This window comes from Rattus norvegicus, chromosome 15, assembly GCF_036323735.1.
Source record: "Rattus norvegicus strain BN/NHsdMcwi chromosome 15, GRCr8, whole genome shotgun sequence".
NCBI lineage: Eukaryota > Metazoa > Chordata > Mammalia > Rodentia > Muridae > Rattus > Rattus norvegicus.
Window position 1 is genome coordinate 106819443 of NC_086033.1, and position 18416 is coordinate 106837858.

The 18416-nt window shown below is 39.3% G+C and overlaps 1 protein-coding gene across 11 annotated transcripts in view; it reads right to left on the reverse strand.

Annotated features, from left to right (window-relative positions):
- The window catches only part of Nalcn (sodium leak channel, non-selective), a 343629-nt gene that overhangs the window by 14234 nt on the left and 310979 nt on the right, over positions 1–18416 (reverse strand). For 8 of the 11 annotated variants that reach the window (NM_001393694.1, NM_001393693.1, XM_063274043.1 and 5 more), the window contains 10 exons: positions 16417–16523; positions 10687–10807; positions 10505–10603; positions 7560–7653; positions 6938–7044; positions 6671–6745; positions 5853–5972; positions 3591–3659; positions 2487–2635; positions 1489–1582 (listed from right to left, as the gene is read on the reverse strand). In NM_001393694.1, the coding sequence (NP_001380623.1) occupies positions 1489–1582; positions 2487–2635; positions 3591–3659; positions 5853–5972; positions 6671–6745; positions 6938–7044; positions 7560–7653; positions 10505–10603; positions 10687–10807; positions 16417–16523 (1035 nt within the window). The remainder of the gene's footprint in view (positions 1–1488; positions 1583–2486; positions 2636–3590; positions 3660–5852; positions 5973–6670; positions 6746–6937; positions 7045–7559; positions 7654–10504; positions 10604–10686; positions 10808–16416; positions 16524–18416) is intronic. The other 3 variants (NM_001393695.1, XM_063274044.1, XM_063274041.1) reach the window with 1 other exon arrangement.

The window sequence follows — 18416 nt, forward strand, 5'->3', positions numbered from 1 at the left end:
GTGCTCAATGAATCTATTCTTGACAGTATGAGATGTAGTTAGTTTAAAGCCATCAAGCAAAAGCCACAAATGTCGGACACACACATCATTTGCAGCAGAACCCTGCAAGAGTATTTCATCATGCTATGCTTTTGGTCCTGTAGATGACCCAATTAAATTGTCATTGATAGAAACAAAATGCAAGTGAACAGGTTTCCTCAGGGACATAAGCTTCACATCCCAACAGCCCCTGGGGTCAAACTTTAGGAAGTCAAATAAAGAGAAACTTTATTTTTTTAACTTAAGCAATGGATTAATTTGTGTGGAGTAGACCACACATACCAAATTCACATTCAAGTTGTGTAAGGACTAGTCCTCAGTCCTGAGGCACCAAAATTAGATGTTATAGAAATGTATAAGGTTCCGATTATGTAAAGCCTTTGCATTCTGTGGGGCCCATTGAAATTCGAATCCTTCTGTGATACTCTGCTGGTTTCTCTCAACCAGATAATTAGTGCTGCCTTCTGTATCCCCACATACTCTTCTGGGAGCCTATATAGGATTTATTTAATTCTGCCTTGGGTTATACCTGATTGGATAAATTTGGTTTCCACTTTCCATGTTTCAAACTCTCTAGACTCTACTATGTGGTATATTTGTGCCAAGTGTTAGGGATAGACTAACAATAAAGACACACCCCTGTTCCTGACAGCTGACAACAGTTTAACTTCACAGTTTCCAGCACAAGAAGCATTAGCTTCATGTGGTAATTTAAATTTAATTCATATTAATTAACATTAAGCAAAAATAAATGCAATGTAAAGCAGTTTTTAAGATGCACTGGTTACACTTGAGTAGCTCAGTACTGAGTCCCATGTGGCTTTCTGCTTCGACAGCACATGCTCCCTCATAGAATATCTGTAGGACATCATTGGTGTCTATGAGCTGGGAGGAAGGAGAAATAAGGTTGACTCTAGAACTCTTCTAGAACTAGTATGCATGTCCAAACAAGGAATATAGGGAGTTGTAGAATATATAACCCACAGTTTTAATTGTGTGCAAAAATGCCTAAAGAAGCAAGCATTAACACTATGACCCAAGGATGATACAGACTTACTAGATAGAAAGCAGGATATCAAAAGGGAAGAATGGCTCAGACTACATGACATACATGCCTTGTGGAACCTTTGTACATGGAAAGCCTTGTACATGGCCCAGGATGAACCAGGGACGTAGTGAGTGTTCGATGAATGCATTAAATAAATATCATTATTTTGATTGCTAAGCTATGAAGGATAGGCAGGAAAGAACAGTGCTCATTCTTAAATATGATTATAATAATGTTAGTTATGTTAAGTGAATATTTTATTCTTTATATTTATATCTTGTAATGTTCAAAGTGCAACTTATGGACTAGACAGCCAGAATATTTTCCTTGATACAAGGATACCATTGCCATGTGCACATGAGTGTATGTTGAGGAACTGATAATAATAAGTGGATATTTACCATACAATCATGCATAATCTTATTCCAGTCTTCCCCTGTGACAATTCGGAACAATACAGTAATGGCTTTGCCAGCTGAAGAAAAATTGGCATGCCTAATTTAAGAAAAGAAAACAGAATGAAGACTTCATGACTTGTCATTGTCTTGAGGCAGTATTAGCAGTCACCACCCAAACATGTGACATTTGCAAACCTGGTTGCCAGGTTACTGGTACCAAACTTAAAACCCTTCTGCTGCCATATAAACCTTCCTGCAAGTATAGATGCCCAATGAGCAAAAACTTTCACAGGACCATCAACTTACTAGCTTTGAACTGAACAACTGAGTTCTTACTTTGACTACTAAGAAATAATTCCTCCATTGGGTCATAGAAGGAGACTCAGCCATGTGCCAAATAAATCACCTACCAGTGAGACATTTGCATGTATTTTGTATTTGAACTTTTAAGAGAACAACAGCAGATGCTTTTATAATGTGGATGATGAGCTTTTGGAAATGTTTCTTTCACAGCAGAGTGATTTGGAAGGTTCTAACTTTCTACACTTTGCTGAAAAAGAAAATCATCTAAAAACTGATTTAAGTCCTGCCCCCTCCAACACACACACACACACACACACACACACACACACACACACACACACACACACACACACAGAGAGAGAGAGAGAGAGAGAGAGAGAGAGAGAGAGAGAGAGAGAGAGATACATGGGTAAAGAAAAATACTGAAATCAGGAGTTGTTATTCCTGACAGTGGGTAGAATTATTAAACCTTCTTGTTTGGTTTTTGCATTTCCCAAGGGTTCTAAAATAAGTATGCTTATCTTTGTCGACTGTAAAATGCCATTTAAAATGTGTATATTTTATTTTCTAACAGATTACTTCCCTTTTATACCACTCCTAAGTCTTTAATGGTCAAAAAACACCTAAGTTTGTGATTGGTGATTTTATTACTAAGATGTTTGCTTGGAAAATAAATAGGAAGACAAATACATGCTGACCTGTTAATGTTCTCTCCATACTTTACAGTGCCAAACAGAACCACCCCAGCAAAGGCATAGCACAGCAGCAAGAGAAACATTCCTACGATGATAAAGAAGCTCTTGTACATGCTGACAACCACAGTCAAAAGGAGCATCTTTAATGTCACCTGCAGATGAAGAAGGGTGAAGAATCAGGGCAGATGGAGAGAGGAAGACAGGAGGTGGGAGAACAGTTATTTCAAGCTGAGGAGTACCTGGCTGGTGAATAATATATAAGCAGGTTGGCTACATACTGATTCCCAAGTACTTCATTTGAGAGTTGTTTCCTATTAGATATTAAATCTAAATATTATTCAAAAACCATCTGGCATTGTAAAATCTTATTCATACTTCAAACAGTTCAGTCACTCCAGAGAAATTAATTAAATTTAACAACACAAGCTTCTTAGACTTCCATTTCCTCTTCCTTTGAAACCTAGACACCTATAAAGTCAACACATTATTGGCCTATAGCAAGTAAATTTACTGTTCTCCCATAGACTTTCTAAAAACCTAATGTAATGCTGGTTTAATGCTAAATAACCACGAATTGTTAAACCTTCCAATTACATGGATATGTGGAATCCATTTGTGAAATAATGCTAATGACAAAAAGAAACAATATCCCTTAAATGGAGATCACAGGTGTGTGTGTGTGTGTGTGTGTGTGTGTGTGTGTGTGTGTGTGTGTGTGTGTGTTAGCATTCCATACTAGCAGGGAATATAAATCAATTGAGAATAAGGGAAACACTATCATCAATTATAAACTTTCTCTGTAATAAAGTTAATTAAAAAACACAAATTAGGGTACATTAGGAATGACATTGGCTTTTGGTTTCAGAGGCAACATGTTTTCTTTCATTTATGATTGTGTTTACTCAGCAAATATGATGAATAAAATAACAGGAAATATAGTCAAAGAAAATTAAGGTACAGATTCAATGCAATATTTAATATTTATTAGTCTTGACTTATGATGTTTAGTACTTTGTTAAATATATCAACTAGTTTGGCTGCAGTCTGTTGGCATCAGTGACTCAATGCTTATGTGACATTTGAGAGAATTCTGCATGATGGACTTACATGCTTTCCACAGATGGAGAAAAATCTAAAGACAATCACACAGGCTCCCATCATGTAGGTGTATGCATTCTGAAATTTAAACAAAAGACAGTTTTTTACAATTTGCAAAAAAGGTCTTGTTATGGTTTTAAGTCTTCTGTGAAGTCTAGTGAATAATTAGTTTAATAAAATGTGAAAATTCCTATAAGAAATTTATCTGAAATAAAGGTACTGAAAAGGTCACTGCAAAAACTCATGAATAAATATTAGATTTAGAATCAAATCTCAAACAAAACTTTAGGTTTTGTTTTGTTCAACTAGATTCTGTATTTTGAAATTCATTTCACATGAAGCAGTAATAAGCCCTTTTAAGGATAGGGCAAGAAATGTACAGGGTGACCCTGAAGGGGGTTGGGACTGTATCTGGGCTGGTAGAAGTCTTGTCTTAACATGTATGAGGCCCTGGGTTCAATCTCTCAATGTGTAAACCCAGTTGTGGTGATGTCTGTAATCCCTGTATTTGGGAACTGGAGGCAGGAAGGTCAGAAATTTAAGGTCTTGACTACATAATGACTTCAAGGCTAGCCCAGGATACATGGGGTGGGGCCTAATTTTCAACAAAACCAATACTCACAGGCAGTTTTTGTTTGTTTGTTTGTTTGCTTGCTTTGTTTTGTTTTGTTTTGTTAGTTCAGTTCCCTGTTCATGAATCAAACCATTTTAGAAAAGCACCTCAGCCCCAGCTAAGGATTGCATCAGTTTCCTCTTCCAATGTGTGCTTAGGGCCAGAGATCACTCCGTGCTTTCTGATTCACAAGGCTTCTTCTGGGAAACAAAGATGCCACTGGCCACAGCATAACAACGGTGACATTCAGCTGATGCCAAAGCATGAGCATTCTCCAGGAGCTGCCTAGCCAAACAACAACAGTCCCAGATGGGTCCCTGGGAAGGGGGTCCACTGAGCTTCTTGGTGAGGCACAAGGACAAGAATGTGGGCACATAGCCGTGTTGGAAGGAACACTTTCCTTCCCAGCAGTCCACTGCAAAATATGGCAAAGAATGATTCCTTTTCTCAGACCAGAGGTTCTTCTCAGGGGAAGAACAAAAGCAGTCAAGTAGAATAGGGAGGGCTTAGAATTTCTTCCGTGGGGATATTTGAGATTAGGCCTGCTGTATTTTTCCATTTAGTGAATAGCATTTAGTCAAAGGTCTGTCTAGATAAACTAAGCATAGTTAGAACATGTTTTTCTGCTTTATCTTCCCATGTCAGTTGAGGAATTACTGTAGACACCTTAAGTCTTGACATCCTAGAAGTCATGACAACCACAGCCCCTGGGATGATGACTGGATAATTTTCACATGGACCCCAAAGTCTTAAGAAGACTTATGTTCCCACTTCAGCAAACCTTGTGCTGTCTTATTTCATGGCATGGGTCGTGCTTCAGGCACAGAACTCTGCCTTTGTCCAGTCCCTGCCTCTTTCCATCCTAGCTAAGGGTCTCTGAAATGTTCTGTAAATGGAGCCCAGCTGCTTGTAGGGAAATGCCTTCCAGGACCTCTTTGATGACGCCGTTACTCAATCCTTACTGTTGTCATGGACCCTAATAGGATCTCCTTCATCTTTTCCAGCATACCCATAGCGCTCATTGGTTTGTGAGCACACAATGATGATCTCTCTAGGTTTTTAGACTACAAAGTTTATTAGTGCAGCGGATACCTTTGTTTTGCATATTATTTCCTTCTTGATCTTCCTTCAGGGTCATCATTATGTTTTGTTGAAGGAACTGAACATAGGTGCTTTAAACAGATTCTAATGCTGAAGGCAACCAGTGGTTAAAGAAGGCCACTCACTACACGTGTGACTACCACAGATCCATACTACAACAAGCCCCTTCTGATAGCAAATGGGTTCTATGAGTACTGGATACTTCCTGCCATGCCTCAATTATGAAAGGCAATGGGAGAATGGGGAACACTGGTAATGGCAATCACTGGGACTGTAGAATGTTAATGAGATGGTGACACTGTCTTTAAGACTTATACACTCTAGGTCTTTGAAGATCCATGATTTGCCTGTGTGAAAAGTATATGTGTATGCACATATACATGTCTATGTGTATGCATTTGCAAACATATCCCAGGGCTCTCAAAATTAAAACTGGGATGTAGGGAGTTTGATATAATGCCCAAGAGTGGCTGGTATGGAATGAAGAGACTGGGAAATGGCTTGAACTGGAGAAAAGCTGAACTATCAACTAAGGTAAAGTGTGATGATGTACTTACCAGCAGAGCAAAATGGAGCACCACCCACACAACACCAAGAGACGTCACCAAGAGATCATATCGGTTTCTTCTGCTTTGCCAGAAACCAGCTGGTGACATTGCTATGATCTTCATTGTAACCTAGAGAAAGCAAGCAAAGAGGACACAGGGCAAGTGTTTAGGCATGTTTAAATCAATTAGATTTAATCATCATATAATTAATCATCAGCATTTAATATATACATATATATAGTTAATATAAGATACATCATTTTAAAGCCAAGTAGCCTGCATCTATTCATCTATTATCCACACTCTTTCCTGTGGATTCATAGCTAAATAGTCATTGCAGGTCATTTTTTCTGCCTTGAGTACAAAACTGTATTTTGGAAAACATCAGTCAGTTTACAGCAAAAGGATAATCCACTTGAATTTCAAAGAAGATTGTATGGCAAATAGATGAGACATAGGGGACAGCATTTTAAGATGACCTTGTCTGGGCTGCTGGCATATTTACACTGTGTTGTAATCTGAATCCCTGAATAGCAGTGACTTAAACATTCAAACCCTGTTTCTAGGCAGGCTAATGCTCAGACACAACAATTGGCAGGAGTGTTTCTCCGATTAGAAAAATTGGAAATATAAAGTGAAGTCTTTCTGACGTTAATCAGAACAGCCAGAAGGGAGGTGTACTCAGAGAATGTACCCTGGTCATGAAACCTACCCACCAAAGACTTTAAAAACCAGGGAGCAGGGAGCTAGAAGTAGGTGACATCAAAAGGGGGCCTTCATTCCCTTTTAGTTGTTCCTAGCTTCCCCCAGGGAGGCAGATTTATTACCTCTAAGACAAAGATGAAGGTGAACACGACCGACATGGTTGCCAAAGGAACTGTCACAGGATCCTCAACATCCCACTGCGACCAGGAGAACACAAGTTACTGCCACGTTCACCAGATAGATTTTTCTCTCTCTGCTACTCAGCATATATATATATATATATGCCAGTTATTACTACAGACCAGAGGCTGCAAATGGCAATGTTTGCAACACTCCTGCAAGTACCAGGGATGTGAAATCACTCCAGAAATCTCAAGGAGAAACAATACCTTGACAGATAGCAACACAGACTGGGCCAGAACCAGCAACGCAATTGTCCTTTTAAAAAACGGATGCTGGGTTATGTCATACATTTTAGCTCTAAATCCATCATTATCTGAAAGAAAGAAAGAAAGGTTTAGGTGAGGGTGCTTTAGATATGGCCAGATTCACTTTCTTGTCTTTCATAGTCTTTAATGTCTGTCTTCAAACCCATTACAGTCTTCCCTTCCGGTTCAATCTATTATGAAGTGCTTTGGAGGAATGGCTGGTGCTGGATATCGAAACGACAGCACATAGCACCAACCATATTGAAAGAAGAAGCACATCATTCAAGTCCTGGTAGCTTAGTACATTTCCCTCATATCTAAAAGGTAAACACAAATATATTTTATTTAAAAATTCAGGTTTTTTTCATTAAGGCTTATGCAGAGAGAGCACTGAAGCACAGCCTTTGGGTGACTGATTTTAATAGCCTCAAGAAGAGATCAGCAGTTTGGAGTCTGTTTCAATATTAACTTATGCACAACCCCCTAGTGGCCTCACGATTATTATTTTAATTTAAATCTGAGGCTCTTAGGGAAGCAGGAACACTAGTGCCCAACATGAATAAAATCAGAACATCTTTGATACCCGGCCGAGGTGGGAGATGAAGAGGCTGTGCGATCTTCAATCTGCTCTTGAGATCTTCCCATCTTCTCTGATCTACCGTCAGCAGGGCTGTCCCCTTGGAAACAAAGGAAACAGTAGAGGGAAGAGGAAATGAGCAATGTGGACTGGATGGCTTTACAGGCAGACCAATGTGGGGACCTGAAAGAAAATAGTCTGCAAGAACCATAGTGGTTGGAGAGACATGGTCAGAATGAGTGACCCATAATGACAGGCATTCCAGCAGGGATGGGTGCATACTGGGGGCATTCAGCAGTTTCCAGGGGTGTCCCATTGAATACCTGTAACATTTGGGCTTGAGAAAGTTTCAAGAATGTTTTCTACATACTAGCTGTGGCTAGTTTAGTTTTATAGTAGCCAATGAGATATCTGAGTAGCTGCTGGAAGAGGGCATTTGTTCTTTATACATCTTTTAAAAAAAATCAGTTCAATAGCTGCAATTATAAAACTATTTTTAGCAGATGAGTCATAGAATTTTCCTCTTCCAGAAATAAATGGTATGATAATTTGCTAGATGTTATAAAGAAGAGTACTTGATAAAAATGCACATAAATGATATTGCATTGTATTATTCTGTATTTGATTTATTATACTACATTGCAGAGGTAGACATATAATTAAAGAGCTAAGGTTGAGGGGAAACTCACTCCCTTTCTCTACTTCCTTCTGTAGAGATAACAACTGTCCTGTCAGGGAACATCTCCCTAGCTTGGCTTTCAGAATTGTGTGCTTTCTGACTGTATAAGTACAGAAGAAAAAATTGTTTCTAATTTCTAAATTATTGGGACGAATTATATCCAATGTGTATTTATTTATGAAGAATTTCTTTACCTTTAAAAATGTCAATATTTGTTTGTGTGCATGAATGCAGTTGTGCACACACACACACACACACACACACACACACACACACACACACTGGTAATAGCACACATTTCAAGGTCAGAAATACAGTAAGAGTCTGTGCTTTCTTCCCTCCCTGTGGGTTCTAGGGATTGAACTCAGATCATCAGCTTGGAGGGAGTGCCTTCATTAGATCCATTCGCCTGTTCCCCAAATTTTTCTTTAAAGATTTATTTTATTTTATGTGTTTTGCCTGCATGTTGTATTTATGGAAGTTACATGCACAGTGCCCATGAAGTTTGGAAGAATATGTTGAATCTTCTAAAACTGGAGTTATGGGTACACATGTGAACACACACACACACACACACACACACACACACACACTTATATAATTAGAACCTTTTATTTCCAACCAACAAATCAAGTTTGTGATATCTGGAAAAGTGGCTGCTAACTTCTGCCTCCTTCTTGGCATCTGTTTGGCCTGACACATCATAATCCCAAACAAGTTGTCACTTCCTGACTCTTTTAGGACATAACTATGGTGTTGGAAGCAAAGAATCCTCAGTAATTCATAGCTATTTCAAGACTGGCATATAATTACACAGTGCTTCCTGTTATTGAGCATTGTACACTGGGTCACTCATGCTGCTGACTGGTGAGCTGCCCTGAAGCTCAGTCCTCTTGCATCCAGGGCCCTTCCAGGGACCCCTAACCACCCTTGGACTGGCAGTACCTCATTTCCCTGGCAAATGTGCTGATAAGCTCCTTCCTATATTCTGGAATTCCCAGTGTCTGCTCCACCACATGGCTCAAAGGCATCTAAAAGGACACATCTTTCTCTTTCTGCCTGCTATTAAACGGAACACGCTGGAGGGTTAGAGTATCTCATTTATGAACATGCTAAAAAAGTAAAATAAAGGGACTGGGTAACATGGTTGCTGCTGCTCTTGGAGACCATCTTTCTGAGAGTTGGAGTAGTACTGGGGTCAAAGGGAGATTTTAAAATTGTAGTCTTTGAAAGGCTGAATGGAATGAAATGCTCATTAGGTGCACATCAAAGGTGGCAGTTGACTAAGTTACTGGCACCACACACATTGAACATGGGGACGGTGAATGATACAGTCTCTCATGTAGCCACACAAACTAAAGAGCTCTTGCATGAACACATGGGAATCGGCCATCACTGTGCACAACTGAACAGCAGGAACTTCACAGGAAAATGGAGCCTTTTACTTTAGAGGCTTCAACACTCTTACATTAGAAGAATCACAGACCCTGTAGTCATAGGAAAAGAGTCAGACTTTGGCCCCAAGTGGTTTTCTCGCCCACAAATTGCAGCATCTTGAGAGATGGCAGAAGCTTCTTCTGTATAGTGAGTCCTCAAAGCTTGTATGCATTTAAGTGTGATTCCCCCAGATAGAACTCCCAAGAGACAGTTTAACCAGCCTTGCCCAGAACAATTGCCAAGGGGACACTTCCCTTAAACTTGTGCACCATAGGAAACCACATTGCTGTTTCTATCCATGAGCTTTGAAACCATCATGAGAGCTGTTCTAACTGAAGCTGCTTCCTGAGTTCAGGAAATGTGTAAAATTTATATGGATTTAAAAAAAATCTTTTTAGTCTTTGAACTGTCCTTTACACTTTATATGGCTTCTACTTACCTTATCAAAATTCTGAGTTCATTCATTGAGTGACAAAGAAGCACACAATTCACAGTTTTGTAAAGGCAGGATGGACTACAATTAGAACATAACTTGAAACTATCATATTTTACTAACTCACTGTAAATCCTTCCCATCTGAACAATAGGAGATGTGTTTCTCAGCTGTGGGGAAATTACTGTTGCCATAAGGGTAAATCTGGGAAGAGAATTATACTCCTAAGGAACGGACCCAAACCACAGCAGTGAGGCAGTTAGCAAAAGAGTTTTACACAGGTTAGTTACATGAGTCACATTACAATTTAATGTGGCTCCATGCCGTGTATGAAAAAAAATTAGCTTAAAGCAAGGGCAAGAACAAAAATTAAGTCTGTGCTATTAATCTGAGAAGACTTACCTTGTTTTCATTGAAGTTAGCAATAACTACACCGACAAAAAGAGTCAGTCCAATCATGCAACCCAGGAATACGAAAACATGAATATAGATTCCATGGATCTGTGTAAATGAAAGATGTTATTTATCAGAGCCAATGGAAACCACCCTGGATATATTTAGAAAAATCCCATGTGGTTGCTTACCGGCCCCACACGATGAATAATGACATCTCTCACTTCTACCCAGCCTTTCAAGGACAGAACTTCAAACAATGCCAGCATAGCATTTCCCACATTGTCAAAGTTAAAGTTACGAGGATTTGCCCTGTAATTAGGAAAGCGGGATGTTGGATGAGAGTGCAATGCACCAGTGACCCAATACTTATAGTCTTCCTTCTTCCTTTCCTCTCTCCCTCCTTCCCTTCCCCTCTCTCTCTCTCCCTTCCTCCCTGTCTGTGCTCTCTCTCTCTCTCTCTCTCTCTCTCTCTCTCTCTCTCTCTTTCTCTCTCTCTCTCTTGATAGTGTTTCGATGTGTAGCCCTGGCTGTTCTATAACTTGCCTGTACACCAGGGTGGCCTCAAACTCACAGAAAACTGTCTGTCTTTGCTTCCCAAGTGCTGAGATTAAAGGCATGTTCCACCACTGCCCAGCTCTATAGCCCAGCTCTATAGCTGTTTTTAATTCTGGGTATAGAGCCTGGAAAATGGTTGGGTCATACAGCATTCATCTGCCAAGTTACAGAAACATGCCAGTATGCTGTAATTTATTATTATGTTCTTTTTGTCATGATGGATGCTCTCAAATTAAAGCTAAAGGCTCAAATCTATATCTAGTCCAAGTGGTGACATAACCCTCCACCTTGTCTTACAACACCCCAAACTGGAAGCTAAATAACATTAGAGATTTGCACAATGAGGTATTGTGTTCTGGACATGAGTTCTGAAATAGTACAATTCCCCGTACAGTAGGTCTGATGAGAGCAGTGCTTACTGACTTGTTTTAAGTGTCCTTGTGAAGGGTGATGCACCACAAGGCTTCTGGGTCAGAAGACATCACTGAGTGCAGTATATTTCCATCACATTCTCTGAGGTCTTTTCCTTTTTAGTAACCTCAAGTGTTCTCAATAGTTCCTTCTTGTGATTCCCAATGCACAGTCCCAATGCATAAATATCACAGATTTATGATACCTCAGACACTTGGTCCCATCATGCTTTATTTTCTTTTGAGGGAAAGGATGCCCAATACCATTTGTCTCAGTTGTGACTGTGTTTCTTTTTATTACCTGGTGGGTATTAACTAACACAAAACATATTCAGTGCCTTCATTATTCTCCTCTCTTTATGAGAGGCTATTTTAAATCATCAAAGATTTACATGATTCTTGATACCCATTCTGAGGTTGAAGGACAAGAGAGCTCTGAGTTGTTGAATGCAATCAGCCCACTTCCTCCTTCTGTATTATGTTTCCATCTTTTTTTTCTCCTATTCTACTTTATCTATTGAAATTTAACCTTTGTGAGGTCGCACTCTAGAGAGGCTTTGGTTCAATATTTTCACGTATCTTTTATGGTTTCTTAACTACAGGAATGTTTATGAGATACGTCTTGATAATACATAGAGATATGATGAGAAAGTCTAAGACTACCACTGGCTTGAACCTCAGGGTTTGAGAATGACTGGCACAGGCATTTGGTATCAATGTAGAAGCTCCACTCAGATATTCATATTTTAGAATTTTGTTTTATATTTTTGTATGGAAGTACAAATACACAAGCTTGGAATTTTTCAATAATCTCTCCTTAGGGAGGGTCTCAATTACATTTCCTATCTCTTAGAGTAGACAGTGCTTGTAAGGACTATGCATACCCAAAGTTTGCTTGCATAAGAACTTTAAAAAAAATAAAACCAAGGGAGTTAGCTCTCAGATTCAATGTCAATCTTTCTTACTCATCTGTTTTCTTTATGTAAAAGTGCTTTTGTAGCTAAATTTGCAGCAACTTAAACTACTTTCATGTCCCACATATTTTAGAAGTTAGAAAATGCTAAGAAAAATATTTTTAGGCTAAATCAAGAAAAACAAGACATAGAGTTGAAAGAATATATCACATTTTGGAAAGTAAGACTTTTCCAGTTCAATCATATAAAGTATTTGTTTATGCTGTGCTATCAAAATTGCCAAGTTTGAAATTGGATCTGTAAGTCCAGAGGGCTTTAGTAAATCCAAAACATAATCTATCATTGTTATTTTCTATGTACCCACATTTGAATCAGAACACTAGTTAAAACTTTTTTTTTCTGGTCTTGTATATTTAAGTCATAAAACTAAGATTTATTCTGACTTTAGAATTTGCTCTCTTTTGCCTCCTGAAGAATGTGGTTTAGGGCCCTGTGATTATGATAAAGCTAATGGATCCTCCCCTGGGGAAGATAGGCACTATGGGAAATGTGACCTAGGCTGCCCCTGGTCCCTTCCCATTGTTCCATATCTACCTACCTCCTCTGACTCCTTCTTTCCTACCTACCTGTCTGTGGCCTCTCTTTCCCCTCCCTAACCACATATTCCTGACTCTTTCCTATTCCCTAACCACCTGTCCTTAGATTCCCCCTCTTTTCTAACCTTCTTGCCACTCCCTTTTCCTACTCGTTGGCCTCTCCCCTTCCTCACACATTTCCAAGCCTCTGTCCTTTAGAAAGCCAATGTGCTTTCTCTTCTCAGCATTGGTCTGGCTAGGAATTTTAGGTTAGGGGCTTCTTCTGTATCCCATTCATTGCACTTCTACCATTTGTAGAAAAACAGAAGTGAATATTGCAGGAAAAAAAAAACCTTGATGTTGAAACCTCTTCTTTGTAGTAATCATTTCTCCAACCCTTGGATCTTAAATTATCTGACCCTGAGCCACTGTAAGACCTGATGTCCTTCTACCTGGAAGTATTTAATATAGTTTAAAGTTGCCTGAAGAGTGAGCTTTTGGCAAGCCAGAGGGGTGCTTAGGGGCTTGATGATGCATAACAAAACCTTTAACAGGTTTATGAAATTATTTGTAATTTGTTTTTTATTTTAACTTTAGGTTTCTAAGGAACAAAAGTGACAATTTACAGCTAAGTAAATAACAAGCATGCCTAGTGAGTATAAGCACTGAGTAATTAGTAAAAAGTAGAATACTTTTTTTTTTATCTATGCATGCATTCTAGACCCATGCTTAAAATAAAACACATGATATTGATGGTATAGTGTATGCTTAGTCCTTTTTACTGAGCTATTTTTTTTATCTCATCAAGTCTGGGTGATTTGGAAGAAAATGAACATATTTATCTGAAGAGAGTCTATTGAGTTAGTCTGTCTCCTGAATTAGAGTGTGCATATTTATGTCTTAATTTTAATTACCAAAGCATTTCACTAGGCATATTCCCAAATATAGGTTACTTTCTTAATCATAATTTAGCTGGAATGAAATTAAATCTTTTTCAGCTTTTAACTCTCATTAGATCAAAGAAGGAACGTTTAAAAAGTGTTATAAATACTGTTGGAATTTACTAAATTGAAGATTTTTGTTTCACAATGAATCAACCCAAGGTACAAAGCAGGACAAATGGGCAAAAACCTGTGTGTAATGATGTCCAAGTGACACACTTACATTTGCTTGGGGTCCAAAAATGTTGTTGAATTTGACATCCCCAGTAATAATGTAATATTATATTTAAAACTAAAGTTCATTTAAAAAGTCATATATAGTAGGTTTTATGGACAAGTTGAATGAAACACTGCACAACTCAGGACATGTTTGTTTGTCTCAACTCACTGTCTTCCAGGGAGCTCTGGCTCTCATCCTAACATCTTGAGAAGCTACAAGGCTTTTTGATCACTTTGTTATAAGTTTGGAACCTTTCTCATGGGGACGTGGTTTTCAAAGCATTTGACCTAGACTTCACATCCCAGTCACCTTAATGTCAGTAAAGGAACATTAGGGATAGCCTCTATGTTCCAGAGCCTTGTGGAATCATCATCAGTTTGTCCTATCTAAACACCTTATCATGATCTATCACTTTGCTCACACAAGAATTAGCATCCTGAGAGTAAATGAATGAAGGGGCGAGTGCTATGGTATCTCCACTTTTCACTTGGCCCATACCTACTTTCCTTGGAAGAGGGAAATCATCATATAGCCTTTCCCACAATTTTCTTCTCTTTCTGCCTTTGACAAACCTTGGTATTTCCCTGTATGAACAACCCTCAATGGTGTTGGATGGTTTCTCCTCTTGAGACTGTTAGCTTTTCAATAGTGTTTATCAACTGATCAACTGGCCTTTTTATATTTCAAATTTCCTCTTAGTACCCTGCATTTTGAAACAAGAATGCTCAGTTGCATCATTTCTGTGGTGAGTCTCAGATCCTGTACCGGAGAAACACACCAGGGCTTCCTTCAATGGAACCTTCCTCCACCCAGCACACAGCCCTTTGTACCAGAGTTCCATACAAGATGGTCCAGACCAGGTGGCTCTAAGCAAGGACCACATCATCTTTTATGTAAATGAGATAGTCTGCTTTGCAAGGTGTGGAAGGGCAGCTTTGCCGTGGAGCCTCTCACTGCTTTTTCAAGCTCTAATCCTAAGGGCCCTACCTATAGGCCTTATTTAACTTGGATAAGGAACACCTTGGTCTTCCTCCATAGTGAGAAGTGGGGGTGCCATAGCATTCTCCTCCTGACTCATTTACTCTTAAGATGTTATGCTTGTGTGAGCAGAGTGATGGAGGGCGATGAGGTCTTAGTAAGCTCTGGAAGAGTTGCTGTCTTAAGAGTTAAGATCAGCTTTGAGGCTTTAGCCCAAATCCCAAAACAACAGGAGAGAAAAAAAATCCCATTTGATGTCTTGGTATAAATAAGGTATTTATGGTATAATGAATTTTTGTCTCACCAAAATAAACCTTTTATGCCTCTTCAAATTTTCATTTTAATGTAAATTAGTTCACTTTTGTAAGTGGGTATTGGGATAAGGTTTTCCCTATGAGTTAAATCCCTCTTCTCCATGCTCAAGCCCTACATCCTAAATTAACTGTTTTCCACAGTTGTTGGATGTTAAAAAAAACCCAATAGCAATCATATTGAATTGTGCATAAAAGTGAATTTTATATTAGAGAAATGGCAAAGCAAGATAAAAAATGAGTCAGGGCTATATCTGGGTGAAATGTTATTCCTTTGAAAAAGTTTTGATGAATAGAAAAGAAAGCTACTTATGACAAAAACAGGGTTTCTGTGGCTCACTTATTAGCCTAAGAGGTAAAAAGAAAATTTACAAAGGTAGTCAAAAGGTCAAGTGAAGTCGATAGAATACTGAGTTTATCAATGAAGCAGAAAATTTTATTCATAATCATTAATCAACAGGTAATAAAGAAGGTACAGAGCAGGTCACACCTTGGGTTGGAAATACTATAAAAATTCATTTCCCAGAAAAATTGATTTTAAGAAATGGGTCTAATCAACTATGCTACTGACTATTCATCTCTAGTATTACTGCAGTGGAGATCCATCAGTGTCCATGGGTTTTGTAATGAAGTAGCTTTATGATTTAGAGTTCTTAGTAGACATTGACCCCTCTTAAAGACACAAGCTCAGAATGACTTCAGCTTCAATGTGATTGGAGAGTTTTCTTTTCGAAGCTTATTAATACCTTTAATCAAGTAATTAAAATTATTTGAATCCAGATATGTACTTTAATTCATTTTTAAAAAGTATTATTTCATTAATTTCACGAAGAAACATGAGTTTCAATGTACTGCTTGGTTCAGAAAATGCTATTACCCAATTCTTTTTTCTGTATTATTTAAATTAACTTAATATTTTAAACAGAATTAGTTTAGTCTCACACCAAATTATGCTGCTTTAAATCAATATGAATAAGTGTAGCATTCTTTAGGGTATATTTCTGACAAGCTTACCAAACACGGGGCACCCAAAATCCAGGTTTTTTCTCTCCAGGTCTTAGTTTTAAATTTAAGTTCTTGGACACACTTACATTAATTCTGAAGATGCCGTTACAGTCTTCCTAAAGTAGGAAAAAGAAAGGAATAGGAAGACCTGGTCAGAAAGTAAACTCAGAGAAAAGACAGAATTCATTTCTTATTCATGTATCTTAATGGAGGCTTTGAGGGGGTGAAAGCTGATGCTGACAATGTGTAAAGAAGTCAGAGAAGTGACCAAGAAAGATGCTCATTAACATAAGCTCATCTCATCTCAAACCCACTGTGAAGTATTCATTCATAGTCACTTAGAACTCTACAGTGAAAGTTAGAAAAGCAAATGCCAATAAGACTCTTGAAACATACACACTGAAGGGTAGGAATAATCAGTGTACTTCAGCTTCTGTTGGGAATGATCTGGCCTTTCCCTTCAGTGACTGAACAGACCTGTGCATGCTATGCTTTGGACATGGTTTCGGTAGTTCCCAGTGTACAGTGAGAAAAAAAAAGAGGATCCTAAAGAGCTGATATTAGGTAGTTAGATCAATGAGGGGATGCTGTTTTCACAAATGTACATGCTAGCTAATTCCTGACATCTAGTTCTAACAGCACAAACAACACATCATCATAAACAAGCACAGCACTTTCCCAGACTCTCTGATGTCTCTCTTACTCACACGCTCACTATGTCATCTGCTATCATATATTTAGTCAAGAGGGCCCTGACGGAAGGTTAAACAAATGTAGCTTAGGGGACTCGTAGGTCCCATATCTGTTGTTAAGTAAACCCTTCCTCTTAAAAAAAAGTTCAGCGTCAAGTGTTTCGTTATGGCCATAGGAGACAAACTATACTATATGACCCAGAAAATATGTTTATAGAAAGAAAAGAAAATCTGCTACATGGATGTCTATACTGGTGATGTTCACATAGCCAGAAGCTAGAAGTGAAAATGTGAAAATGCCCATCGTTGGATATATAAAAGCAAATTATGGTGCATTCATTTGCACAGTAGACTATCCATAGCAAGGGATGAAGTACCAATATATTATATACAAAGATGACCACTGTAAACACAGATATTATATGAGTCCTTTCACATGAAGGTCTAGAACAGGATACTATTGGGTAAATAGTAGCCAGTGAGACTGGAGGTGGAGCTTGGGGTGAAGGGATGAGCACGGACAGGGAGTCTTTCTATAATGCTACCAAAGTGACCACACTCTCTGGTGTAGAGCTCCGAACATGTTAAAAGCTATTCAGTAGCCCACACCCGCGGATCCCGGCCCGCAGCAGCTCTCTGCTCCCAGACCCGGTGAGAGAGAGACCCAACCGCCTGGTCAGGTGGGCACTCCTGAGGCTGCAGAGCGGAAGAGACCACCAACACTGCTCACCCCTGCCCACATCCCTGGCCCAAGAGGAAACTGTATAAGGCCTCTGGGTTCCCGTTGGGGAGGGCCCAGGAGCGGCAGGACTTCTGCGCCTGAGACACCGCCGGATCCTGAAAGAAACAGACCGGATAAACAGTTCTCTGCACCCAAATCCCGTGGGAGGGAGAGCTAAACCTTCAGAGAGGCAGACAAGCCTGGGAAACCAGAAGAGACTGCTCCCTGCACACACATCTCGGACGCCAGAGGAAAAAGCCAAAGACCATCTGGAACCCTGGTGAACTGAAGCTCCCGGAAGGGGCGGCACAGGTCTTCCTGGTTGCTGCCGCTGCAGAGAGCCCCTGGGCAGCACCCCAAGAGCGAACCTGAGCCTCGGGACCACAGGTAAGACCAAATTTTCTGCTGCAAGAAAGCTGCCTGGTGAACTCAAGACACAGGCCCACAGGAACAGCTGAAGACCTGTAGAGAGGAAAAACTACACGCCCGAAAGCAGAACACACTGTCCCCATAACTGACTGAAAGAGAGGAAAACAGGTCTACAGCACTCCTGACACACAGGCTTATAGGTCAGTCTACCCACTGTCAGAAATAGC